Genomic DNA, 27,943 nt, shown 5'->3' on the forward strand with positions numbered 1-27,943 from the left:
GCCGGCCATTTTCTATATAGTAGCCATCTTGACCATATTCACCATTTTTACTTTGACATACTTGTCCTAGGGCTTTCATCAGATCAACTTCAATTTGAGATGAGTGTCTCACAACAAGGTGGGGATAAAAACAGATTTAAAGATTGATTTGTCGTCGCACCGTGTGACCTTGGCCTGACGTCAAAGTTTGATTAAACGGCATCAAAACATGTATCTCGGACCTGCATGGTCCAATCGAGTCCAAACATGTAAGACAAGAGTCCCGGCTTGATGACATTAACACAGAAATTATTATTTGAAAACACAGCGCCCCCTGGTGGCTACAGGAAGTGACATGTTTTATACTTTGATGAACTGCTACTGGCTGTATTACAATATACAGCTCAAAAGAGCTCAGTCAAGTCATTGGATCATGGTCGGAATTGTGACATTTCCTCAAACCGTGTAGACATTGATGTGCGGCGAAGGATAGTCCTTCGCCAAAGGACACAATGCTGTCATAACTCCCCTCTGCATTGTCCTATCACTACCAAACTTCTGTCACATGATTAGAGTCCAAGCCTGAACAGCTCTGTGTCAATATTTGATCAGTGTAATAGCGCCACCTACTGATTTGCCATGAAACAGGAAGTACTTTTTTAATCCACTCTGCATTATCCAACCGGCTCCGAACTACTGACCTATGATCACAATCCTGATCTGAACAGCTCTATGTATTAATATTAGTTCAGGGTCATAGCGTCCCCTACTGATCAGTGTGAAAATTAAGTTGTGGTAGCATTGTCCAATTGACACAAAATTGCTCACGCTACATGAGAGCGCCTACTTGAACAGATCTATATCTATATATATGATAGCTCAACCTACTGGCAACAGGAAGTTAGCTTTGTTTTATAACTATCATTCGTTTTACATAACATTTTCACAGTGTGATGTGCAATAGATAGCGTGGACCGTAATGAGCAGTTAGCAGGCAAGGACCGACGTCGCGTGACAGACGCAGGAAGTGAAGCGTTTGTCCTTGCCGCAGTGCACAACACGCATGCAACGCGGAGACCTGCACTTTGTCATCGATCGCTCTCTCCACCGACCACAACAGGCTTCAACGTGAGGGTTCTCAGGCCCTTCAGTGCTACAACGTAGCCCTAGTGTTTAAGATAATGTTGACAGAGGGAGATTAACTGACTTGAAATCAGCTCTTACCTGAGCAAACGGAGTCACAATCAAGTCCTCTCCGTGCCTGAGATAATGAAGGAAAGGAAAGACGGAGTTATACACAAACACATACATAGATGGTCATTGTGAAGTTGATGCAAACAACTCACAGATCTCCACCAATGGATGACTTTCGTGACAGGGACTTGGGCGACAGATCGTACTCGCTGTCAGAGCGGTACAGGAAGGACTCCCTGCGCTGACCGTGGCCGCTATAGTTGGGGTGTAGAACCAGACCAGAGCTCGGGGACGCCGGGTCCGAGGGACTGCAGCACAGCAGAGGGCCATTCTCCACTTCGCAGCTGGAAGGAGAGAGACAAATGAGAGGGATGAAAAGAAAAAAAAGGAAAGTAGGCTGCATCTGAAAGAAAAAGGTTTTAAAGTAACTACGTGAAATCAGTGAACGTGTGTGTTCATTAGCTTCAAGGATCTGACTTCTCCCTCTGCATTTTAAATACCATGTCGATCAAATATCAGAGTTATGAACGCAGACTTCCAGTAAGGGTTATTGCGCAACAGGTCCACAGATCCCACTCAGCGAAGAGATGGCTGCATAAACCCTAAAATGGTTATTACTCATCTATCCATCCTTCACATGTACACAAAACAAACGTAAATATAAAACACGTTTGCTCTGCTGGTCAGTGAGAGCGGTTCGGCTTTATTGGAAACAGCTCTTCTGGTTTGTGTCTCACCAGAAAACTGAGCACTGGCCCCAACTGGAATCCGACTGGCCCCTGAAGTGTCCTGTAGTAGTCTTTAAAAAAAGAGTAGTAACTTCGAAACAAAACTGACAAAACATATCCCAGTTTGTTAAGACTTTCTTTTGTAGAAGCTTTTCTTTAAAACACATTGCCTAAATAAGAAACTATTTTCAAAATATGTTTAATGATTTGGATTTGACTCAAACCTATAGAGCTAACAGTAAACAAGGAATAAACTTACCTTACTAAATAAGGAATTTCACATGGATGTTGGACATATAATTGTCCCATTTTGGCCCCTGATATAGAAAAATTCTAGATCCCCAAATGTGACAGCGCCATTCATTTATCCCTATAAAGCCTTAATAATAGAAGTAGCAATACAAAGAAAATATTGAAAAGGCGACCAACAGACACCGGATACAACATTTATGAAGCCAGAGCAAACCCACAAGCCTCAGATTTGGCGCATGTTGTGCGCATTTTATGTGTAAGACACAATCTGTTTGTCACCATGGAGTGGGTGCAGGAGCAGAGGACAAACGATTGTGTAGCCAGATGATCTCGTCAGATGGACTGATGGAGTTTAGAGGTAAAAGCTCAGAGAATACATGGCACAAACAACAGATGGCACAAAACGTAAATTACATGAAAATACATTTTACTCAGTACTTCATTTTATCTTGGATAATAATATGACAGATTGATTAAAACAAATTGGCATTATAGAAAAAACTGTAGTGATAGTCTTGTTATAGGCGTATCCACAAGAAAAACACAAACACACACACACACAATCCTACAGAAATGGACTGCCCCTTGGTAATTTCTGCTGCATGTGGGATTAACTAGGCACACACACCCCCCTCCCACTCTCCGCCCCACACCTCTGCCACAGCAACTCAGATTAGTGGGAAATGTGCAAACTCGGTCTACGCACATGCAAAGACGTCATCAGCGCTGCGATCTGCGTAATTCAAATCCCAACTTCACACAACTATGACCACATGCTTTACCTACGGCAATAATCTAATCCCTTGATCTGACACAAGCAGAAAACTGTGGTATGTAAATGACTGTAGTGACATAACATGGTCATTTTTGAGGAAGAAAGAAAATACCAAACAGAGTCTCCGGTTAAAAGAGTTGCACAACAGCGTATGTTTAAAATTACAAAGATCGCTAAAGAGTCACCTGGGAGCCGAGAGGCATTGTCTACTGACGACTTCCTCGCCGAAGTCAAAGTGCCCAGCTCTGCACCGGGGGGACCTCCGAAACATTCTTCTCTGCCGTCCACTTCCTTCGTTCTCATTGGGCAACAAAATACCCTGATGCTGGCTGCTCGCTCACTCACTCACACACACGGAGGGACCTTTCTGTTTGGCAGGAGAACACGTGCTGGAACGATGCAGGCAAGGCCGATTCTAACAGGCAGATCTGGGCTGGATAACAGACTCGCAGTCACCCTGTTTATCTGACCGCCTGTCCCTCTTCCCTCTATGTTAAACCACTGCAGATTAGTAAGGGCGTTCATCATCCCTTCCCGCCCTTCGCTCGGCCACCTATGACGCCATATAAAAGCATATGTAGCAGAGTTTACGGTGAAGAGGAGGGTATTACAGGAGAAAAGCCAGCTGTTCATTTATTCATCAACCTAAAAAGGCTTACTGATGTGCAAATGACGTAGGGGAGATATAAACCAGAGCACAAAGTAAAGTAGAATGTCATACCTCTTCTCGAATGGCGTATACCTCTGCCAATGAAACCACATTTAAATTCACAATATTGATTTTGATCTGCACCACATTTCACACACTGATATTCATACATATCAGTCTCTTACACATACCCAGTTATTTTCATTAAGATCCAGGAGCCATTCAATGGGTAAAACTAAAACGTTATGTATCTCCCAATGTTTAAGACAGAGAAAAAAAGGACTACCTTGGCGGAGGTACATTTTTTAAATAGTTTTTGTAATCGTTTAAAAATAATATGATCAGGGACACAGGAGAGTAAAGTTCACATAAAGGTCAAGCCTGGTTTAAAGTGAGGAGAGTAAGAGGGAACTGGTTCGTAGGTGTGTGGAAGAAGCCATGAGGTGTTATCCAGTGAAAATACACACCAAATTCATGTGGACAAAAAGTTTACGGGTAGAAAATTCAGATTTTCATATTCACATTTCATATTTCAGTGTTATGCATTTCTTCCTATTTTGGACAGACAAAACTTTACTTCTTTGTCAGACTGCTTTCCTTGACCTGAAATAGCATTTGAGCTCCGGCAGAATCTTGTGTACTATTATTAACTAAATTCAGGGTTATTTTAAAAGGTTGTCAGTGTTTATATACTGTACGTCCACATCAGTAGAGTGAATTTACATTTACGTTATCGCAACAGGCTGAAGGCCAAACAGACTGTGTGACTGGATGAGAAGAACCAGAGCCTCCTGTTTGGGCTCTGTAAATAATCTCAACTGGACTGAGCTCAATAAAATGCTGGAAGCCGCGGCCAATTCCTGCCGTCAGACTCCTTATTGCTAAATCGTGTTTCCTGTGTTTTTGAAATGCGGGTGAATTTCTGAAAAAACACACTTTCTGGACTCAATCAAATGGAATGGAGCCATTTTTGGCAACGTGAGAATAATATATTGCTGTATAAGGCTCTGTATGATTGAACAAATTCAGTCTACACACATACATTGATGACTTATATGAGGAGACTGTGACCTTTGACCCGTTGAAATCAAATATTAAAGTCCCAGTGACAACTGGTGAAAATTTGAGGAAATTCTCAAAAGCTGGACTTGAGATATCTATTCGAAAGGACAAAAACCTGTTTGTGAGGCCAATGTGACCTTGATTTTAACCTTTGACAACCAGATCGTAATCTACAACTCCAGTTGAATGTTGGTACCAAAACGTGGAGAAACATTTATGAGGGTGTTTGTGAGATGCTGCTTTCACAAGGAAACTTGAAACTTGAAACAAATATGCTTTCTGAGTTCACAGAGACCTTTGTCCTTCAGTGCTGAACTGAAAGTTTTTACCAGATTTGAAGAAATAACATGAGATATCATGTTCAAAAGAATGCGATGGACATACAGACCGATCATCCAGGAAACCCTAACCCTACAGCGCAGACCCATTAAAACATATATGATACTCCGATACTTTGAATTACTTTATGTTAGATATGTTTCAAATGTTCTCACTGCAATATAAACAATGCAAAACCGAATCAACAAGCTGATCGGCTGATCTGGCAAATAAGACACAGAAGTTATGATTTTGTAAAAAACAGAGTTAAAGTTTTCTGGCTTGTAAACTTTTTTCTAAATCAATGCAACCCTGGCTTTCAAAGAGCCAAAGAGCAGGGGATGAGTGACCTAGAGATAAAAGCCACAGATAAAAGAGTCAGTGGACAATATGTCTCTGAAGAGCCCATAATCATGTGTGCTTTAGTGGAGTGAGTCATCGTGGTTCAAAGAAACAGGGTCCATGAGGCAAATTGTCATCCAATAATGTAAAGGGGCAACCATCACTGAGACATCAGCAGCCTACTGTGTCACACACACGGCACCTCAAAGGAAGACACAACAATAACAGCAAACAGCTCTCATCTCATTCCTTTTGATGCCTTCTCCAGGACACAGGAGTTCATCACTGTGAGAATTGATACGAAATTAGGAGAAAATAAAGGGTTGAAAAATGATAACTAAATGACCCTGCAAACTTTGAGGACGGGAGGAAAACAGCAGCCTCCCACCAGCACTAAGGTTGTTGTGATAACTACTTAGCACTGAAGCACAAAACTAAAACAAAGTACAAATGAAATCTAGTTTTCAAAAAGCAAGATCACAAGCAGAAGACTACAAAAAATAAACTAGACGCCCTGCGAGCATATACCTCCGCCAAACCTAATGCCTTAGCTCGCCATGCCAAAGTCATGTGTCCCATTATGCTGGCCCACAATATTCTAATCTGATCTGCCACCGGTTCATTAGGAAACCAGATACATGTTTACACTTCTCATAATAACATCTCAAGATAAAAGTGAGATGGTAACCTTATCGATGGAGATAAAACTATCAGGTGACATCAAACATACACGATTACAAAAACAACTGTGATGATCCTCCTTGGATTTATCGTCACCTCACCTGTCGGGGTCAGCCTCTGTGATGTCGATGCGTGGCAGGGTGGAGATGGGCAGACTTGTGGGTCGGGTCCGGGTCACCGGGTCCTCCTCGGGTGTGAGCGGCCTGCCCCTGTCCCTCTCCTTTTCTGCTTGTCGCCATGACAACGGAGGCAGCAGCAGGGTGCCGGAGAACCGCCTGTGGACTCTGCACACGTCTACGCTGAGGGTGTTTGCCGTGGCAAATGGTCCCACGGTATGGTCCTGATGGGGGGGAAAAAAAGAGACAAAGAGTAATTCCATGCAGTGGTGTAGGCAGAGATTATATTTTGGAAGGGCCTGTACAAATCGGAGTGGGCCATTTCCCCCCCACAAAAAGAGACTAACAATAAAAAGTAGATGTAGGGCAACAGAGACGAACTGAAAAAAAGACCAATAATTTTACTTTGCAACAACCTGCATCACAAAGGCGTTAAACAGTGATTCCTGGACTATACAGCAAACCCAGTCTAAAAAGGCTGTCCACAACAGTATAGACATTAAACCCTTTCCAGTCTGGCAGAACCAGCTGCCCACCGTCTTCAAAAATGTAAGGCACTGTAAGGCATAGCCAAGACATTAAAAACTTTATGGATGTTTTAATGGGCCACTAACACAGGAGGGCTTTCTTTTTTTATTCCGCTCTCTTAAATATCTTTTTAGTAACAAATGTATTTTAAACAAAGTCGGCTGAGGGCAAGCCAGTGTCGCCCAGGCCAATTACTCACTGCACGTCTGCCTCCATGAATAGACAGAAGGAAATTAAAGGTTAAAAAATAAAAATAAATAAACCAGCTTTGGCAGCCATAAAGATGTCTTTTCGAGAGGCTGTCAAAGAGAAGTACAAATGTTTTAACAATTTGCCCATCCTGCAGATATCCCAACACGCTTTCATGCTCTTTATCAAAGTGAGAAAAATTTAATATTTGATCAAAACTCATTTCAAGCCCCTCGACTCCTCACATTTTGATGACGTCGAGCAGAATATGAATCGTGTTTTAAATGTGAGTCTGGCTGAGTGTTGAGCTTCCAGTCAAGAGCCCTGGCTGCTTCACTGGGATGACTGGTTGTAAACAAGACAGGGCACTGAGGAGATGGAGGCAGTCTGCCAGAACTCATTCTGCATACATCACCCTCCACTTTATTTCCACTGCACACAAGTGTAAATGAAACACACCGAAAGGTTTCAGACGAGCAGGGCAGGTTTATAGAGGCAGGATGGGAAATTGAGGAATCTCTTCGAACGCAGCTGTGGAAAACAAGAAACTCGACAGAGAAGACGAGTGTGAAAAGAAGGAGGCTGACAGTGAGTGAGAGAGTGAGTAGGAGAAAGGATGACGCTCACCACAATGTGAGAAGGTCAAGGTTGCACACAATCAAATACTAACTCCATCTCCAGTGGTCGAATCCATTTAAAGGGTATTTAGCAACAAGTAGATCCTTAATTTTCATAGCTTTTACCTGTTACACGTGTCCATGCATCTTGTCAAGGGGAAGCATCTAAAAAACTGTGATTGATATCGTACAAAAGGCAAAGCTGTCACAAGAGACATTTTAATTATATCAAAAATGATATAATTAAAATTAGTGTGTGGCAGACAAAGTGAGGTCACATGATGAGATAGAGAGCTAAGGAGGATTAGACAAAGACAAATGTTGAAGACAATAGGCAACATGCACCTTCTAGTCCGAGTGGAAGGGACAGATAAAAAGAGATGAGCCAGATAAAAAGCCGAGAGGAAACATGAATGAGAGAGTAAACTGCCAAAAGAAGCAAACTTGGAAAGTGTCTGAATGAGAGAGGGGGACGTAGATAAACCACAGACAGGAGACAGCCTTACTATTTTTTAAAGTCGGTAAATGCAGCTGTGCTGATTCTCCTGCTCTTTCTAAGAAATACAATTTATGTGATTTACTGTGCCTGTCTTTTAAGAGACGCATCAACTGCGTCACAAAGAAACGGCTGGAAATCCAATCTGGCTAAACAAAACTCTGTTCCAGTGAATCACGACTCTCATCAATATGTCACAGTGCCCCTGCTGTGGCACTGCCAAACTCATCATCATTATCATTGTGGTCTGCGTATTGATTGCATCTCTGACATGTAATTCTAGTTGTTCATCGATCTTCTATTCCAGAGGATATAGTGCTGAATTACCTGGCCTGTGTATAACTCAGGAGTAGGATGTTGTTCTTTGAAAACATCAGTACATTTTGAAACCTGGGATCCATCCATGTGCTGGAGCATGGTTATAAAAGGACAGGAATGGAGATGAGAGGTAGAACCATCAGTCTCAAACGGAGGGAGAGTAGCTCCAGTGTCAAGCAGAGGTGGAGTGGGTGTTTTCTACAGGAAGATGACAAGACCTTTCCTGGCTGCAGATATTAAACAGCTCCCATGTTCTCTGGAAATGCTCCAAAAAGCCTTTTTGAAGAAGGTGATATAAATGAGAGGTCGTAAGAAGGTATGCTCTAACAGCATGTCATGATGTGGGACCTGAATTATTGAATCACTGAGCCAAGAGAAGAGAAAATCATCTTACTTAAAGGTGCAGAAGAAACTGAATGAATGGTAGGAGATGAGCACTCCGATGTATGTATGTAATAAACAATTTTTTGAAATGTTTTGAAATCAGTCATCGAAGCTGATAAAAGTTTTAAGAAGCCTGCACAATCACTAATGCATAAGGTGCCATTATTAGGAGATCTTCATAAGATACAGACTGTATTTCTTATGACCACAATCACTTCTGAATGAAAGTCAGAAATTCACTGTAATTACCTCATGAATAGAGCTGAGCGATTTATGGTTTGGCACATACAAATATTGAAGTTGATATCAGCCTTTCATTGACATATCGATACTTGCATTTATGTTTGCCTATATGCACCACTATGATTATTTTTTTAATACAGAATAAATTAATTTAATTTTTCTTTAGTAGAGATATAGTTTTATAGTTAATATTATGGTTTAAATGTAAAATAGCAAGCCTTAAAATCAGCAATGATTCTTACAAATGTTTTCATATTTATTCCAATACAACATTATTTCCCTAAAATCCACCTTGGTCTCTCTTCTCTTGACGTTGTTCCTACTGACAATTACACTAGATTACATTGTGAATTTAATGTAATTGTTTTTAGAGTGAATCAGATTCATGACAGCAGGAAAACTTCTTGAATAACTCTCAGCCCCCTTGGCCTCTGATCTCCACCTGGACAGAGTCATGGTAAATGATGTGGCCTGCCTGCACAGTCATAAACACCCGGTGTCCTGGAGGAGAAGCAGATGGGCCTCTCTGTCAGATCTCATCCTCCAAGTTTCCACTCAGTCTATGGCCTGTATGTCCCCTGGTGTGAGCTGCCTTTTAACACCGCTCCTCCTCATCCTCCTCATCCTTCTCATCCTCCTCATCCCACTCTTCCTCTTTCTTCTGAACCCTGCACCATCCTTCAACTCTCTGTCTCCATCATCCCACCTCTCTCACACAAACACGGAACCCGCTGTCCCTCGCCCCTGTCTTTAATCCAAGAGACACGTCATTTCCCTCTCTGCAGCGTGTCCTGCCAGCGAGCGCCCTGTTGTGTACGGTGCAGTGATCTGTTTATGAGTCACCCAACACAGCAAAGACAGCACCTTGCTGCCTCAGTGTTTTGCCATTGTATCTTTCTTTGGAGGAGAATCAGAATGACAACATAATGAAAAGAAGATTTAGAGTAAGCATATAAACTCCAGAATGCTGCTCTCCGCTTTTATGTTAGATACAGAGAAATCATGAGTGAATGTGTAATTTATGCATGAAGTGTTGGTAAAATCAATACTTACATCCGCCGGTGTAACCCCCTGTGAACTCCTGCTTTTCTTCATCCTGAGGGATGCTCTGCTAGACGCTCTCTCTCCCTCTTTCTTTCCCTCTCTCTCGCAGCTCTTTCCTGCTTGTCTTGCACCGGTCAGCCTCACCAGTCGCCTGCACTTGTGATACACAGAGGGAGAAGGTGAGCAGGGGGGGACAACGAAAGTGGCTGCATCCCCCTCCCAGTGAACATCACGTCTGACATTCTCGTCTCACTTACGTTATTGTTCTGACTAAGTGATGCTCTTCTGTCTGCAGTAATTGGACACGTCTACACTGTGATGCATTACGCACGGATTTGCACAAAAAAGCAGACATTACATGGACTGTGAGGGATTATCTGGCTCAACTGTTACAAGTTTGCACAAGTTGATAGGCATACAGTCCTGGAATGAAGTGAAACAAACACTGAGGGCTAAAAAAAATACAACAGCCCAAAAATACATTTGTAATACTTTACTTTTGAAAACATTTACAAATTGTTCAGAGTGAATTGTGTGAAGTGTGAAGCTTTGTGAGATTCTTTGATCCCTGGATTTTACCTTTAGTGCCAGTATGATTCTGATATTTCTGGTTTAAAGAATATATTGACAACTATTGAATGAATTGCTGTTGAAGTGTCCCTGAGAGATTGAACTGTTGTAGATCCTTTAACTCTTCCTCTAGCACCGCCATTAGATCAAAGTTAGTTTTAAAACATTAAAACGTAGGTTAATGACCAAACACCATTCCAGCCTCAGCTGTTGTATGTGTTTAAGCTAACACACTAAATCAAGATGGTGTTCATGATGAATGGAATTAAACATCTTTGTCAAAAACAATGCATATAAAGGAATTTGTGAGTCCTAGAATACCTTGATTGAAGATAAGGTGTAGTCACAAGAAGAACCCCCAAAACACATCATTATCAGCTGAAACCCTAATTAAGATATATAGTACTTATATTTTTAGCATGCCTGTAGATTATGTCCGGTTTATACAAAATATTTGCCAACCACTAAGCTGAAATTCTTCAATATTAAATGTTGTCTAAACACCAGCATGAAAAGTTGCCTTCTTGCTATATTTGGTTTAAATAGAGCACTTTGAAAGAACAAGTAGAAATCGCAGAACATCACATACACAATGACTGTAACAAAAAAGGATAAGGCTTCATGGGTAACAGTGGTGTTAATTTGGTTTGTGTTATGGCACTAACACACCCTCAGCATGATTCAGTACAGTGCTGTCTGTGCCTAGAGGCCTTTCAGACCAGTCCCGTCTGTCACCCTCCTCTGACTGCACACTGTGACTAATCTGTGTGACAGAAATGAATCGATATAATCCATGTCAATAAGGACACCCCCTCACATTACCTCCTCGTTGGCAGTCACAATGAACCCCTGTGATGAGGTCAGTGTAGGACTCCTGGTGAGGGAGGCTGTTGTTGGTGCTCTCAGCTGCTGTCAAGTCAAGTGGCACGAAAAAGAGAATTTCTGAGCAGCACAAATCCACCCAATCTTTTTTGAAGCTTTTGAAAACAAACATCTGAATGTGCGGCTTCCTGATGTTTTGAGTTATTATGAAAAGAAAATGACACGAGAGGTGAAATGGCAGCAGATCACACGGATATTCTGTGTTTCGAGCGTCTGTGAGACAACTCTTCGATTTGCTGGTTCAAATCTCAGCAGGAGGGTGAAGTTCTCAATAATGCATGAGGATGTGTGTACAACAGGGTTCAGAAGAACACTACTCAAATGTTTTATACTTCATGATACTGGCACATGTTTTCTGCTTCTTGAATGATAAAGCACCTGTCAGCTTTACTCGTATACATTATTTTGAATTCAAAAGAATGACCAAGGATTGTGGACTGGTTAATTATGAATTTGATCTTATCAATCCAGCCAGCAGGAAACTATTCAACATTTGTGTTTAATGGATCCATCTCATTCTGAAGTAGGGCTGTGCTGTGATGTAAATGCTAATGTCAACATGCTAACAATGACAATGGAAACATGCTGACTTTTAGCATATACAATGTTTATCATGTTCATCATTACTTTAGTTTACTATATTAGAATGTTAGATTTGGTGATTAGCAGTATACAATAACACCTAAGAGTGTATTTTTCAGGCATTAGTAATGGATAAATTGATTAGATTGGTTTTATATAAATATAAAGATTTTTTTCCTCAGCAGACCATGACTATCTATAGAGAATTTTACCAAAACCAAAACGATAGTTGTCAAGATATTTCACAGAACACCCAAACAATTGTAATAATGGCACCAAAGGAAGAGAGAAGTCAGGGGGTGCCCAGTCAGTCTGATTCATCCTGGAACGATGTTATTACTCTCTACATAATTTATAGTCACCCATCTCATAGTAGCAGAGCCATTTTTACTTGGAACCAAATTGTCAGCCTAATGTGGCACTAGGGGAAATCAGAGGATCATCAAAGTTAGTAGGATTCATCCTCTAGGGGACCATGAAAGACTATCTGATCTTAATTTATCCACTACACAGAATTTCCCCAGTAGGTCTTAAAGTTATTTAAATCGTGACAAACTTGCTGAACCGACTGGCCAGCAATACTATCTCTAGTACAATGTTGCTTACTTTGTTACCGAATGATATGTAACACAGCTTGTTCATACCATTTAGTGTTCAAACTATGTAAGTCCATCCACGATAGATGTGATCCTACAATTTACAGCTTTAGGACTAATAATACTAATCGTCAAAGAAAAGGTCCTGAAAGATGAGTTTGTCTTCATGCCACCTGAGACACTATGAAGCCCAACAAACCCAACAGACTCAATAAACTTTGAGACTGTAGCTGTGTTATGTTGAGTAACAAGGATCTGGGGGAGTTCTCTGCCTCTGAAAGACAATATATGGATATGTGGATTCAGGTGCAATACCTTATTTTGTTTGTTCAGCTGGATTTGAAAGATTGTGGTATCTCTGCGGACTTGACTTGTGTAAGGCAAACATTGCGTCCAGGCAACTGCGAATCTATATTTAGTTATGGTTTTGGACCTTAAGGTTAATTGCTATTTGGTACAATAAAGCTGAATTGAAAGCAACAAGGGGTGCAACTGCTTTCTCCTTTACAATATGATTATTGGATTAATTCCCTTAAGGGATGACTTTGGAACATGCTATTGACCTGTGTAGTTGAGCAACAGACACAGATTTCACTACTGAATTTGTACTGCCATTGAAGGGGGGGGGGGGGGGGGGATGATCTTCTAGCTTCTGAGTAAAAAAGGTCAAAGCTTTGTTGATACACCCAGAGGAGAAATGAGATTATGAGACAATGAAGACATTAAAAGAAAACCCAAGAGACCACTCATTTTTGAAAGAACATCACAGGGCAGTGGATTCAGAGTGCCCTGCCGTCTCACTGCCCTCACTTTTTAGACAGGCTATCTTCAAGTGACCGCTCATTCTCGTAACCCCGCCAATACATCATCCCCACGGAGGCGACCGGGAGCTCTACAAATAATTGGTTGTTGATGTGAAGCGGGCGACCGAATGCACAGTCATGAAGCAGCACTCAACATACTGATTGTAAGAGATCTGAGGAGAACACCAGGGAATTTTGTGCGAGGCGAATTGTGTATCATCGGAGCCACAGGGAACAAAACAAACCAAAGCCGACTGTGTTTTTCTGCTTGACATGCAACTCATGCATTTGCTTTGAGGCTATTATTTCTTCCATTAAACATGGGTCTTTTTTGAATAATAAATCACGCATGCATGAGGACTTTCTTTGAGAGGAGAGAAAAGACTGCACCATCTCTTTGTCCAAGAACACTGGATACACAGCATTATGACCAGTTGTATGAGAGAAAATCCAATGGATAAAGTTCATTCTAATATACTATAAGTGTTATTTACCAAAGATCTACTCATCCAGCTTCTGAAATCTGAGAATTTGACATTGTATTAAAATTGTGATTTGTTTATTTAAAGCGTTTACTCTTGGGAAGACAAAACTATCCCAAGACAATCGTGGTTTCCTTTGGTGCGATAGCTTCATCTGCGTCTTTAACCCTGAGATATTTGTGTTGCAGTGAATTCTCTGGACATTTTCCTGTCAAAATCTCACATTGACTCACTGCAACATTCTCACGCGGACACTTTACTTGGGGGCTGGCAGGATACAGCAAAGGACATAAAGTTCTCCCAGATAATTTCCTGAGAATGTCCGGCGTACAGCTGATGTCTGAAAGCAGCATGAGCGAGCAGGCTTGTGTATGTTATGTCCACGTCCTCATGCAGCTTTATGTCCTGTCTGTATTGACAGAGACATCCGCCCCGCAGCGCCAGTGGCCTTGAGCAGAAAAATACTGGTATAGAGAACCAATGGAAGAATAGCTAAAGAAGGCGTCCGTTATATGCAACACCCATTTTGCATTATCTGACACACTCTTACAGCTCCGACCACATGTAATTGGTTAACTCACAATGCTATCAAAACAGCCAATATTTGCACTTACATATTTTGCATGAGGTCAGCTAGGCTACACGGCCAACAATCTGACCATTCAATCTATGTCATGCAGTGTCCATTAACTAGAGGGAGCGTCAGAGTCAGTGAGTAGCTGTCATATGTTTAACATCGGCAGGCACCCACACAAAGGTAGCTTTTGTACCATCAAAACAAAGGAACATCAAGAAATAATGTTTTGAACTGCATTAATAGTAACCTCATTTCCCCTGAAGTGCGACAGTGAGAGCTTTGAAAGCTATCTGTGTGCCACAAGCGTGATGGATTAGCTTTAAAGTGGTCACATACACACACATACGTCCCATTTACTTGTGAATGTGAAACCATTTAGAGCAAAAAAACTGTTATTAAGAGTTAACTTACCCAGCTTTGAGCCAGTGTGTATTCTACATCAAGCTTTAAATCACTCCGAAAACCGTGTGCGTAAATGCAGAAGTAAGACTCTGGTCACAAGGCTCAACAGCTGGTGACAGAACAGTGGCAGGTCCTGTTTGACTTGCTGGGCCCACCCACATTTACTCAATCTGAACACCACCACACCCAATCTATACACACCTCAGGAACAATTGTCAGAACACAAAACAGTGTCTACTGATCACAACTATACAGATTTAAAAACTGCCTCCTACTCAGTGATCTGCAGAGGAATATTGTCAGAATGCTATCAAAAAAAGCTTCGGGGTTAAAATAGCCACATGAAAACACATCTTCTTTTATCACCTCAGATTATAAAGCAGCTTCTCCTTCTGACCTTGGATTTAATAGCTGTGGTTGTTACTGGAAAGACGGCAGCAAATTGAAAATTACAGCTCAGTCAGGAATCAGCTATTGAGTATTTTGAGTATCGTATTGCACTCGTACATTCTGAAAGCATGTCAATCGATATTGTTTCTGATGTTTAATCTTTCGAAAGGGTAGCTCAATGTTAAAAATAAAAACACATGAAAGTCGTGGTTGAAATAGAGGCGAGAGGAATAAGCCGACAAAGAGGAGCCATCTGTCTGTAGCACAAAGACCTATTGACTTAAAGCACAAAAACTCATTGCTGTCTTTTAATGACATAGTTTTAAGGTTACTCATTAAATTCAGAGCCTGTGTATGATGTTAACCAGTGGCCCTGAAGGAGCTGTGCGCTTTACTGAGCACCATTTTAATGTGCTCCATGAAAGCAATTGTTTAAATAGTAGCAGCTGCTCACAACAGAAGACAAATGTAAGACGAATGGCCAGAGGGAAGAACAGTCATTTATTACTGCTCATAATGCAAATCACACCTGCAACCCCTTGCATTTGGCTATGGCTAGAATGTGTTTGAAATGAAACCTATGTAACCTACACAGAATTACCTGGTTTTCATCAACATAGCTTTGTTCAGAAATCTTTGACGGATAGAAAGGTTAATAATGAAGGTTGGTTGGTTGACTCTCTGTGAATATATATAGTTAATAATGTAGGTTAGATGGTTAACTCTGGATGACTATATAAGGTTAATAATGTACGTCAGTAACTTGCTGGAAGGTTGATATTTGCTTTTCAGGCACACACTATGATATCTCTTCCAATCCTGTCCTCTCTTCCCACTCTGTTTGTGTGGGCATGTCCCACACACAAAGCAGTTGTTGTTCTTCATGCAGGTGTCGACACTTACTCACTAAGCCAGATTGGGACATCAAATTAGAATATTATGGTTATATTGGTTATATTATTTTTTCCAGTCATAGTCTCTATGACTGGAAAAGGAAAAGCCACTCAACACGTGTCAAATGGGAGTTAGGAGTCAGAGTGGAAGCTGCTGCATGCGTTCAGCACGGTCACGCAGATTCCAGCAGATGATTGAGGACAGAGGAGTTTGTTGAGGAGGGACACATTTGTGGCAGCTGGAAAATGACGTCACTGTGGAGGTCACATGATGGGAGCTCTCTATCCTACAGTACTGACATAGAGAGAGAATGGACAGGCCAGACCCTGTGAGCCTGTTTGCACTAGACCAGAGGCCACAAGGCCTTTCCCGAGGTTACTCTGTCATCACACCATGTGTTTATCATGTTGACAATATATCAACTTGTCCTGTGAGAAGACGGTCCTTCTCCAAACAACAGCTTCTGGAAGAAAACTGATTTCCTTACTTGCATGATGAAAGAGACATATAAATGTTAAATCATGGTTAGCCTCTTAGTGTGAAGCTACTGTGCTAATATATATATCCAGCTATTTTAAATAGTAAAGGGTCTGCAGTTATATAGCCATTTTCTTGTCTTGATGACTTCTCAAAGCTCTTCACAGTACAGTTTTGCCATTCAACCATTCACACAGACATCCATGCACTGTATCTATGTTCAGCCCCTTCACTCACAGACTGCCAACGAAGCCGTTAAGGGCAATTTAATGACACTGAGAAATGGGGGAGACTGGAATCAAACCATCGACATCTTGTAATTAGGCTGCCCACTCAACCTACTGAGTCACAGTCGCCTGTGAATGAAAAGCAAAGAGAATAAATAGTTGGAGACCCAGGACACATGTGACTCTGGATGTGTCCTTGTTTGAGTGCAGAGCATATGAAAAGCCCCAGATATTAAGAGGAAGTACCAAACTATTGTGTGTGTGTCAGCACCTCATCGGTTAAGCATTTACTAAACAAAGGGTTCCTCTGCCAGCTCCATGGAATTCAAGCTTTTGTGCTGAAAAATTAAAGGGAGGAGGCAGCAGAAGGCTTGGCAGAGTCGGCGAGATTTGAGGTACACAGAGCACCTGGGTGAGTGTCACCCGCTGGTAACCCCTATGTAAACATGTCTGTAAATCCCTCCCTGAAGCAGACATGGGACACACACACACAGACACACACACAGACACACACACAAACACACAATGTACCAAAATAAAAGGATTTGTTCATACAATCAATGATTCCAAAATCAAAAGATTATGATAATTTAAGAGAAAAGAAAGGCACCCAGATCAGTGTTTTGTACTGTACACTTAAACATTGGTCCATCTAATAGATCCCTGATTCATGGAAAACGGATACCTTCTGCTCAGAAACCAATGGAGAAATATTATACACCACTTACTCAGCAATAAGGCTTGCAGTGAGAAACTGATTCCGACCACAAAACTCACCCCGAGACACAGAAGAGACATACTCACAGATGAAGCCGTTCTCCTTGAGCCAGGGGTCTGAGAGGAGGAGCGGGAATTCACGTCAGCAGAATGTCAGTCTGAGAGAAAGGAACTGGATTAGAATTCCACAGATCACACAGCACAGCAAAATATTTGAAATAGAAAAAAAAACTGGATGACAGTGTATGTGATTGATCTTAGATCGGCAACCAGGACCCATGACAGGATTACAGACCCTCAGGGGCCCAGTAGATAATCTCTGACAAGCATGTTAAGGATCATAGATGTTTACAAAAACAAATTCCTAAACCTTAGTGGACATTATAAACATGTTGTGATGAGTCAGACTTACGAGAACAAGCATTTTAAAAGTGCTTAAGCCAAGAGCAGTGTAAAAGCTGATGGATTTCTTCTCTTCACATGAGGAATAGCCCAGTTTACATTTTTCAGAGTTTGCGCTTCACCGGGCAGGAGAACCTCGACAGAACGTCTTCAACAACTGACTCAGAGATTTGTGTTCTCACATAAAGCCCCTCCAGATAATTTCAGGAGATCATCCAGTGTTCAGTGCATGTCTGAAACCGGCTCTAGACGCATGACTTGTTACAATCATTCTTCCTGTATTCACAATTAGCCGTTTTTTCACTGCTGCTCCAACTGTGACAAACTTTGACCCAGTCCGATGCACTAAATGCCTATAGCGCAGACAAAACATGTATTCATCAGCTGAAAGCTAAACCTCAATGTACAGCGACGGTAAAGAACAGTCTAGTAACCACATCACCAGTAAGCAGCCAGTAAGTGAGTCATCAGTCTGGCAGTCTGAGCCCTTCTTAGAAAGAAGCCATGGAAGTACTGTCTGTGTCCTGTTGTTTCACCAGCGACTAACAAAAGAAGGACGGTCGCCACTTGAGCTCACACCACATGACCGGCTGCACACCAGAAATGCTGTAAACTGGGCAATGAAACACCCTGATGTTTGAAACAATATGACACCCTATCATTACTTTGACCATGACAGTCTCTTAATATTATCTTTATATCTATAATAATCTCTATTATTATTATCTTGGTGACAGAATAATGGCTGTAAACACAAGTGACCCCACAAACATTTAAAGTGTGAAAGATAACATAACAATGTTTTTTTTTGGCTCTTGCTTTTCCAGATTTACTATTTGGCATATGCAAAAGCAATGTACACAGAGTAACAGAAACTTTATAACTGACAAGCCTCTAAACATCAGGCGTTCACAAGTATGGAGATCAACAGCACAAGTCACGAGTGATCAAGTTATACTCAATCAGCGCTACATTTTAGTGAATAAATCTTTCTGTTATTAGAAAATGTGCCCAGTATAGAGATCAGACCTACATCAAGGAATTGAACTGGGTCATATCACATCTAGGTTCAAATATAAAGTTGACCATCAAAAAAGAAAATGAAGAAATCTGACAATATTGAGTTTTGGGGACTCCTGATTCACACCATATATAAGCATTAAAAACAATGTGACTTGATCTCATTATTTACAATAATCCTATTATGACCGCACTAACTAGATAAATCTGAATGTAAAAATATAAAGTATATTATTCACTGCATTTACTGTTGAAAGACAGTCCAACCGATACAGCTACAGCCTGATATCGGTTAACACATAACATGTCATCACACACACGTTTTTTTGTTCACTTCACTTGTGTGACATTGGACCAGTGTTGAAACAGTCACATACTTTTGGTTTCTTCATGTATTACCTCACATAGTGTGCAGCACTGTGGAAGAGCTCAAACAACTCCCTGTTAAACAGTGGCGGCTTTTATTTCCCTTCGCAAGGTTCAACACAAACAACCACTAAAATCCAAACGATGAATATTAAACTGTCATAGTCTGTTATAGTCAATAAAAAAAGGTCTCTATTGAGTCTCTGTGTTGACTCATGTAAGACACATTAAGCCTTAACTAGAATATTAGGTCAAACTTGGTAACATAAGGGGGTCTACAGCTATAAACAGGTTCAACTCAAGACTTTTCAAGAGCCTCTTACTACTAGAAAATTAAATTTGAGACCAAACTCTGTTAGACTCCTCTATATCCTTCTTGTTCTGTGAGCAGAGTGGAGAACTTTTCGCTCTGACCTTTGGCAGTGAAATGCCTTAATAAAAAGATCTCATCTAATCTGAATTTAAAACAATGTAATCCCTTTAAGTGTTTTTATTTTCTCAAATTGAATTGGAGACATTCGACCAGACATTTTATCATTCGTTGGGACCGAATGATCTCATTTTACTTTGCATGCAAATCCTGGTTTACAGGTCAAACGGCAACTCTGTCACCACTGCGTTAAAGTGGGTTTACCAATGTTTTTTAGAACATTTCCACAAAATGTTCCCCTTTCTCCACCAACCTCATCTTAATAGTCCCAAACTCAAATATATGTATCGATCTCATTTATGTCTCAACCACAGAGTAACCAATGTCTGCGAGTGGGTTTTCTGCCTGGTTTGTCTTCGGCGACACACTTGATGGGGAGACATTTGAGTGGGTTGACTCTAGAGCAGCGCACCGTTAGTTTTACTACTGGGCACACAGAGCTGTCAGAGGGGAGAGAGGTGCACACACTCTCTCACACGCGCTTCCACACACACACATACACCCACACCTACACCCAAACACACATCTAGTGATGAAACTGAACCTGAAGAGCTTCCAGCGTTTGACTGCAGCTCACGTTTCATCGAAAATAAATCCTGCGCATCTCAGATCTCAGATGACGGAGGGACAATGGATTACTCCGGGTTTTGCAGACCTCCAAACCTTTTCTCTCTCGGCATGATCAACTTCAGAATGTCAATGTGAAACTTTAAAACGTCGCGTGGGTTGCAGGTTGTGGACAGATGCTGAAAAACACCCAGTGACCGGATAGAAAGGCTCAGATCCGTGTTTAGGAAAAGGTGTGAAGTGATGAGCGCGTCGGACATGATAGGTTTTGAACCGCGTCTCTTACCGGTGCCGCCGCGTCCGCTTAGCCCGCGCGCTCGCACCGTCGCCCGCCTCACGATGTGAGCTCCGCTGTTCCTGTGCCATCACACGCACGCGCCTCCTTTTTATCAGGCTCCATTTGTCCAGTTCGCGCTCGTTCCCCCTCCAGACCCCACGAGCGCGTCGATTGGCTTCGACTGAGGCGACGCAAATTCTTCCGTCCGCCAATGGCTGCCGTTGCGCACCGACCCCCCCCCCCCCCCCCCCCACTCTCTCTCTCTCTCTCTCTCTCTTTCCCACCACCACTTGCCCCACCCGTACAGTCTGCTTCTGCTTCACAACTGTCTGCCCAGCACCCCCTCATGTGTTCAATCCAGCCGTCTCTTTAAACATGACTTATATGTAACGTACTGACCTGATGTGTGTCTCCATCTTCTGAGGCATGGTGCTTCTTTTGGCTTCCATGGTAAACGGATGCATCTACAGAGCAGCTTTATCCAGAGCACTTTACAAATTGCACCACACTCTCACTGATGAAAGGTGCTGGCCTGCACAATAGGTTCTGTGTTTTGCCCAAGGACACTTCAACATGTGGACAGGAAGAGCTACATTCAAACTATATATAATGTCATTTAATTATATTGCACCTTTAACAACTTTTTTAGCAAACTCAGGAATAATCACAAAAATGCACTTACACAATAATAAAAACCGTTGAGTAATGTGCAGTAGATACAAATAAAAACATTAGAAAGAAAAAGACAACATTACATGTTGCAAATAAATACAAATAGATAGATTTTTTTAAAAGACCTTACATTTAATCAAGTGTGGGATTTTAACAAGTGATTTAAAAGAAGTCACTTAAATATATAATGTCACGTTACATTACATTTTACATTTCGTTAACATGACACTTTTATCCAAAGCAACTTACAATGTGTAGATTTGTGATGGAGACTGAATAGTATTGAACAGTGGATGCATTGTCCTACTAGTGTGAGGTGTTTATAAATTACATGGTGTCACTATGTGTAAACTAATGCTGCACTGCAGTGTAATGTGCTGCGTGTTTGCATCCTTTGGTTCTTTTTCACCTTGTGATGTGTTCAATGTGTGTTGCACTGAGCCCTGTCACTCTGAACCCTGTAACGCTGTGTGTTGTCCAAGGCCAGACTCAGGATTGTCTTGGAATAATTGTGATGCTTTAGCTGTTGCCAGGCAACAGCTGTCCGGGAACAGAGTTGAATGGGTGTCCCTGGAGTCTTTCTGATCTCCATCGTCATCTTCACCTTCATCTTCTTTTACTCACACTCACACATATTATGTTGAGTGTGTTGTAAAAGTAGTGTGAATCACTTTCTATGCATTCCTCTCTCTATGCAAATACAGCCCATCAAAGTGTCAAATTATATGTTGTGTGATATATTAAAACTCATTTTCAGGTGACATCAGTGTTTCCTATGTGAGCCAGAGTGCAGTGAGTGTTTGTGTCAACATCAGAATGACATACATGTAAATAACAGACAGGGTTTATCAATCCCCAGCTTTCCACATTGAAACGTGTTGTAAACAGATGGCTTGTCTTGATCCACAGCCACTTGCCATTTTGGACGGACCTCATCTCACACCTACTGGCCCAGGAGTGGAAACCTGGCGTGGAAATCCCCTGCAGAGAACCTCAGTGGGCAAATGTGTCAATCCTTCCTCTGGCACATAACCATATTAGTTGTACTTGGCCCCTTTCATCTCGCTGACGCCCTGGCATCAGAATAACGTCTGCCGACCACCACCAGGGAGATGAGTCCATCTGCAACAAACCATGTCTGGACTATGTGTTGTCATTTTGAATATTTGTGGGAATCAGAGCTACATTGCTGGATATCTATAGGCTTATTAGCCAAAAATAATTCATTCAGTGATTTTAGCATTATTCTGCTGACAAACAAACCAAGGAACCAACAAGTGAATGACACCCAGTAGATCACATATGACCACCACCAAATTCCGGCTGAATTAAATTGCACACGCTCATAAATATCAGTTCTCGTAATGATTTTTTTAGTTTAAATCAAGATCCCTGGATTATTCCCTGGGAAATAGTTGATATTGTCATACCAAATTTTGCAAAGTTTAACTAAAAAAAATCATTTGATCTATGACTGGATCTGTTTAAAACTGATAAGGCCTGCTGATGAAAAATCAAAACCAATAACTAAAAATAAAAGACCTTGACTAACCCTTCTCTGGCATATTCATTCATATTCCTTTTGTTTAAGGGGGATAAATACGCTCCCCTCCACTCACAAATTGGTGTGGCAGCTTCAGTGCATTCCTGACACACGTGAATAGAGAGTCAAATTAAACCACTCAGGTTTGCTGCAGCTGCAAGCTTTATTTCTAAACCTGTCCACTTAAGCCTGACTAGATAATTTCGATTTTTTAATAAATTTTTTGTTTTGCAGCTGTCTGGCAACGGGCAAGGTAGTAGATTGGAAATTGTTATGTTCATGCAAAGAGCAAAACAAACAGGGACGAAAATGAAATGTCTTTCAGTGACAATTATCAGCTACAAGGCAAAAACATTGAGCTGTTTTACAGGCTGCTTGTTGAATATTGCAAAATATCTAAATTATTTAGCAGCTGTTCACACCTGAACTCTTTGTCAGTCAGACCACAGATTCACCAGCAAAGTCAGGCCAGACAGAACCAAAACCCAGTTGCCCACACACAGCCTCTTTCTTCTCCAGTCTGAGTCTCATGGGAGGCAGTCACTGAGGTTGGTCTCTGGTTGACTCCTGCTCTGTATATATAATGTCCAGACGTCTATTTGTGAGCATCCTCCTCATCCAGCAGCAGAGGACAGAGATGAGCTTTAAAGAGGTCAAACCAAGTTGTGTGTCTACTTCACTGACCAGCGGACCTTTCGCTTTTCATACCTGCATTAATTTCTTGATCATATGGTCAGCAGTTAAACAGACAGAGCCCATTCATTTGTTTTACTGTACAGAGAGTTTAATCAATGTTAGAAAACAAAATGCAGTCGGGAGCTAATAAAATTACCTTTGAGAGCTTTTCACCACTTGTTAGTGTTTTAAAAGTGTTGTTACGAGAGGCACACGAGAAAGACCAAACTTCCATTTGAACATGTCAGTTGTGAGCATGACAGTATTATAGCTTTCCTAGAATTTGCATATTGAGACGATCAGCATTTTACAGGACACTGAACAGACCTTAAATCATTGATAGTCTCTAGAGTGGGGATAACTACACAAAAAATCTGAACCTCCTGAATAATGGTTACTGACGACAGTGGAACAGAGGATGTTATATCGATTTACATTTACAGATTTCAATGGCCTCTTAAGATGAAACACAAAACAACAAGCGTCAAATCTCGAAACAGTGACTTCTGCTATCAACAATTTGTACAGGCACTTAGGACTGAGTTTGCAGGTTAAGCCCTCTCCATTAGGATGAAAATCATACTCTTGGCCTAAAAACATATACATGTTCAACATTTACCATTCAACATGGCAAAATATAATTTATAAACTGAAAACATCATCTGTTGTCATTTATGAATTTCTTTGTAACCTGCAGGTATATCACATGAACATGCGTTCAACACACTCACTGAACATTAAATGTAGGATACGAACATAACGATGTTTCCTCAAAGGCCTCTGTTGACTTTTTGATTATCATCTTACTGCACCTACAGTTCAGCGGGGAACATGCTCTATTTTTTGCAGTCTAAATGATCTTTGGTGAGAATGTAAACAATTGCACCAAAACAAAATGTAAGGCCAAATAAGTCAAAAACATGCATTTCCAAAATACAAATATATATTTTTACCTGATTACGAGTCCTACAGCTAGTTGTCAGATAGCATTGGTAGATAACTTGCCGTGCCTTTACACTTAAACAGCGCTTATGATATGCAAACCATAGTTAGGTACAGCCACCTCCCCCTTGAAGAGTGAGGACAGATAATGCAGCTTTGTGGTGTGCTTTAAAATAGGGTTATTTTTTAGTGTGAGGATCCCTTTATGATATTGATTTACTGAAGCATAATAAAAAAGCAGGTAACTGCAATGAATAGGGGAGTTTGCAGGTTGAAACAAAGGCAAGGCAAGCTAAAATACAAGGGTTAAGGTGGACAGAGGTGGTGTTAAAGCATAGGCAGGGTATAGGCATCGGTCTGTCCCTGGTTCCAGACATAAGGCACATTAACCGGGTCCATAACTTTGTCTTTTATATTCCCCAATATAAAAGTCAGCCTGATAACATGCCCGGTAAATTTGACATTTTGCAGCCAGATCATTATCTCCACTGAGTGCAGAACACATATTATCCTTAGTGTGCAGCTAATCCATTCAGTTATCCACCTACCCACCACTTTATCTATCCATCCATCCATCCATCCATCCTTTCTTCTTTCCCTCTTTTCACTGTCCAGCAGCACTCTACCACTGCTCCCAGCTGAAGTCATCGCCGCCTCCGAACACGACAAAAAAGCCGAGGATGGTGAGGAAGATGACAGCGTTTCCGGTCATCACCAGACCGCAGGCACCCCACTGGATCTGTGAGAGACAAAAATCAAAAATATGTCAGAAGTCATCCATTTACTTTCACTACGCTATTGCCAGAATGTTGGTATACAGGTTTAACATTTTTCTTAAGATATAGTGTAGGACAAATTAATAATATCTGGTGTGGTGCAGACGGCAAAAACATGGGTGGAGAGAACTCACTGTGCTAGTGCGGGCTAAGACAATAGGGAGCCCGAAAGATGAGACGACGATGCCAGTTGTTAAGAAGTAGGCCAGTTCTCTGCACGCATTGCTGGAGGAGTCACCGTCGTCACTGAGGCGTCTGGATATGAAGGTCGGGATGGGGCTCAGCACGTAGAAAATCAGTACGAAAAGCGGCCAATATACCCTGCCAAAACAGGTGTGGAACAGTTAAAGGGGCGGTTTGCATTTGATGACAGACAATGAGTTTGCAGCTTGTCAAACAATAAAAAAAAAAGAAATTGCTAAATTAACATGTAAATGGGCACTCTACAGATTTTGCACGTGAAACACTGTTTACTTATCATATAAGGTACTATTTAGGTACGGGAAAAACATATCATGTCATTGTGACTTTGAAGGAGATTTACAAAGTCTGAAATATATCATATCATTGTTTTAAGCCTACTTTACCAACCAGGATCGTGGGCTGAGGGGCTGTAATGAGGCTATTGAGCTGGATTATGATCATTGGAGGATTGGCATATTTCTGGTCTATATTTAAAATCTCCACCTAAAAGTCCCTAAAATAAATACTTGGAGTCTTGGACTGGCTCATTTTTGTTAACTGCTTTTGTCACTTTCAAATACACAGTCACCTGACAAGCAGAACTGTTTGTCCTATCCCCTTAGACATAGTAATAGATGTTAAATGCCTCTACTAGCCTTTTGAGACAAAAAAATAAATGTTAAATATCTGTGCAAATGACACAATGCAAATATGTTAAATAGCTATCACTCTGAGACAGAATACTACAATTACGCAATATCTGTACCCCTAGGACACAATAATACCAAAAAAAGGGTTCAATCCCATTAAGACACAATTAAAGCATGTTAAATATATGTGATATTCCTTTAGGCCACAATAATACATGTTAGATATCTGTAATATCCAAAATTTGAAATATCAGAAGTGTATCTTAAAGACCCAATAATACATGTTTAATAAGTGTTCTATCCCATCAAGACACAATAAAACTTGTCAAAGAACGGCACTATATCTTAGAGTAATAAAAAATGTTTAATGTTTAAATCTAGCCTATATGATAATAATAATAATAATAATAACAATAATGAAATGTTTGGTTATTCAGAGGAACATACCCGTACTGTTCCAGTGCACAGCCCAGGAGGAGAAACGTGAGACCAATAGCACCACTAAAGGACAAACCAACCAGTGCTGAGAAAAGACAAGCATTAGTTACAACACATCAACACAGACGCTTCCTGTCCAATCTTAAAAATTAAAAACAATGCAGGTTGTTGACACTTGTTGTGAAGGGATCGTGACTCAGGGGAGTTCACTGACTATGGAAAACCACCGACACACTGGTGGGTATGAGAAATCTTATAACGGGTCGTGATGTCCCCGGGGGCAGAGTTTTTAGCTGTCGACGTGATTCAGCGCAGCTTTCTAAACAATTCAAAGCACTTGAACAAAGTTGTTGAAGCACCAACGGACAAAAACAACGTCTGCGTAAAAAACTTAACGCGTCACTGTTCAACTGATTCACTGACGCAGTAAGTAAAATACCTTTGATGCCGGCCATGGCGATGAATCTGTGACCTAATATTAGTTTCTGTTCCTTCGTTGTTTATGTGCTCAGTTCCTTCTTCCTGATGAACCCACTTCCTGCTTCCTCCTTCGGGCTCTGTTGTCATGTGACCGCCTTAAAGCGACAGTACACAGCTCAGCAGCAGGCCGGGGATCACTTACATTAAAGTATTCCAAATGAATGGTTTATACATTTTATTATTTTTTTATATTTAATTATTCATATTCATATTCCCCCATAACATTATATAACATAACATTATATAACATATTATTATATTTTATTGATCCCACGCGGGAGAAATTCACTTGTTACGGCAGCCAATTAGAATTAGAATGAGGTAGACCAGAGAATAAAGAAAGCAATAGAGTGAAATAATAATGATACTGAATTTGTAGACAATAAACACCCTTTACTGGGATATATTGTTGGTCTGGAGATGTACTTGAGTCAAGTGCAGATGCACAGGATGATTGCGTAAGGAGGTAAACTTTGTGTGTGTGTGTGTGTGTGTTTGGTTTCTTATATTTGTCTATCCACAATTCATGTGACATTTATATTGTCTTTGTCCTTACGTTGGCTCTTTGCAAGTGTTTTGCAAGTTTCAATTAAAAACCTAGAATGGCACTCAGTAGAGCTAATAGTATCCTTAAATAAATTAAATTAAATTGGATAAAATTTCCCACACTCATAAAAATCTCTTCCTACATGCCTAATTTATTTTTCATTAAGATCATTGAGAGATTCTCTGAAAAATCCCCTTACCTCACATGTTAAAGAAAGTGATGTGCAAATCCTGGATCCAACCTCTGAACCTGGACCATGTTTTTCCCTAACCCATACCACATCTGTTCCACAGTTTCATGGATATCCATTCAGCTTTTTTGTTTCGTCTTTCTTTTGAAAAAAGTAAAGAAACAAACAAACAGGGGTGAAAAGGTAACATCCTCGGTGGAGGTATCCTTCCTACTCTGAGTGTGAGTCCTGCTGTGGAGGAGTGGAGAGAAGTGAGCGGCCGACTGTTATC

At 41.0% G+C, this 27,943-nt stretch overlaps 2 protein-coding genes across 3 annotated transcripts in view; both read right to left on the minus strand.

The window, feature by feature from the left end:
• Positions 1-20,625, minus strand: part of LOC133967970 (cAMP-specific 3',5'-cyclic phosphodiesterase 4B-like) — a 52,814-nt gene extending 32,189 nt beyond the window's left edge. The window contains exons 1-6 of one of the 2 annotated variants that reach the window (XM_062403706.1): positions 20,586-20,625; positions 17,602-17,672; positions 9,925-10,066; positions 6,082-6,320; positions 1,326-1,517; positions 1,204-1,240 (exon numbers count right to left, since the gene is read on the minus strand). In XM_062403706.1, coding sequence (XP_062259690.1) covers positions 1,204-1,240; positions 1,326-1,517; positions 6,082-6,320; positions 9,925-9,966 — 510 coding nt within the window. In that variant the 5' untranslated portion in view covers positions 9,967-10,066; positions 17,602-17,672; positions 20,586-20,625. Of the gene's footprint in view, positions 1-1,203; positions 1,241-1,325; positions 1,518-6,081; positions 6,321-9,924; positions 10,067-14,818; positions 14,871-17,601; positions 17,673-20,585 lie in introns of those variants that run through there. The other variant, XM_062403707.1, reaches the window with a different exon arrangement.
• Positions 20,626-23,553: 2,928 nt separating this feature from the next.
• LOC133968461 (leptin receptor gene-related protein) lies at positions 23,554-27,036 on the minus strand. The gene is made up of 4 exons (XM_062404522.1): positions 26,895-27,036; positions 26,465-26,540; positions 25,319-25,505; positions 23,554-25,147 (listed from the first exon to the last, which is right to left on the minus strand). Exons 1-4 carry the CDS (start codon positions 26,908-26,910, stop codon positions 25,031-25,033), a joined length of 396 nt encoding a protein of 131 aa, XP_062260506.1. The 5' UTR covers positions 26,911-27,036; the 3' UTR covers positions 23,554-25,030.
• Positions 27,037-27,943: the final 907 nt, after the last annotated feature.

The sequence above is a fragment of the Platichthys flesus genome, chromosome 14, assembly GCF_949316205.1.
Source record: "Platichthys flesus chromosome 14, fPlaFle2.1, whole genome shotgun sequence".
Taxonomy (NCBI): Eukaryota; Metazoa; Chordata; class Actinopteri; order Pleuronectiformes; family Pleuronectidae; genus Platichthys; species Platichthys flesus.

Coding starts and splice junctions, on each gene's coding strand:
- LOC133968461 (XM_062404522.1), bottom strand. Junction 25,506..26,464: donor TGTGCACTGGAACAGTACGG/GTATGTTCCTCT, acceptor CTGTTTTGGCAG/GGTATATTGGCCGCTTTTCG. Junction 25,148..25,318: donor TCTTAGCCCGCACTAGCACA/GTGAGTTCTCTC, acceptor TGTCTCTCACAG/ATCCAGTGGGGTGCCTGCGG.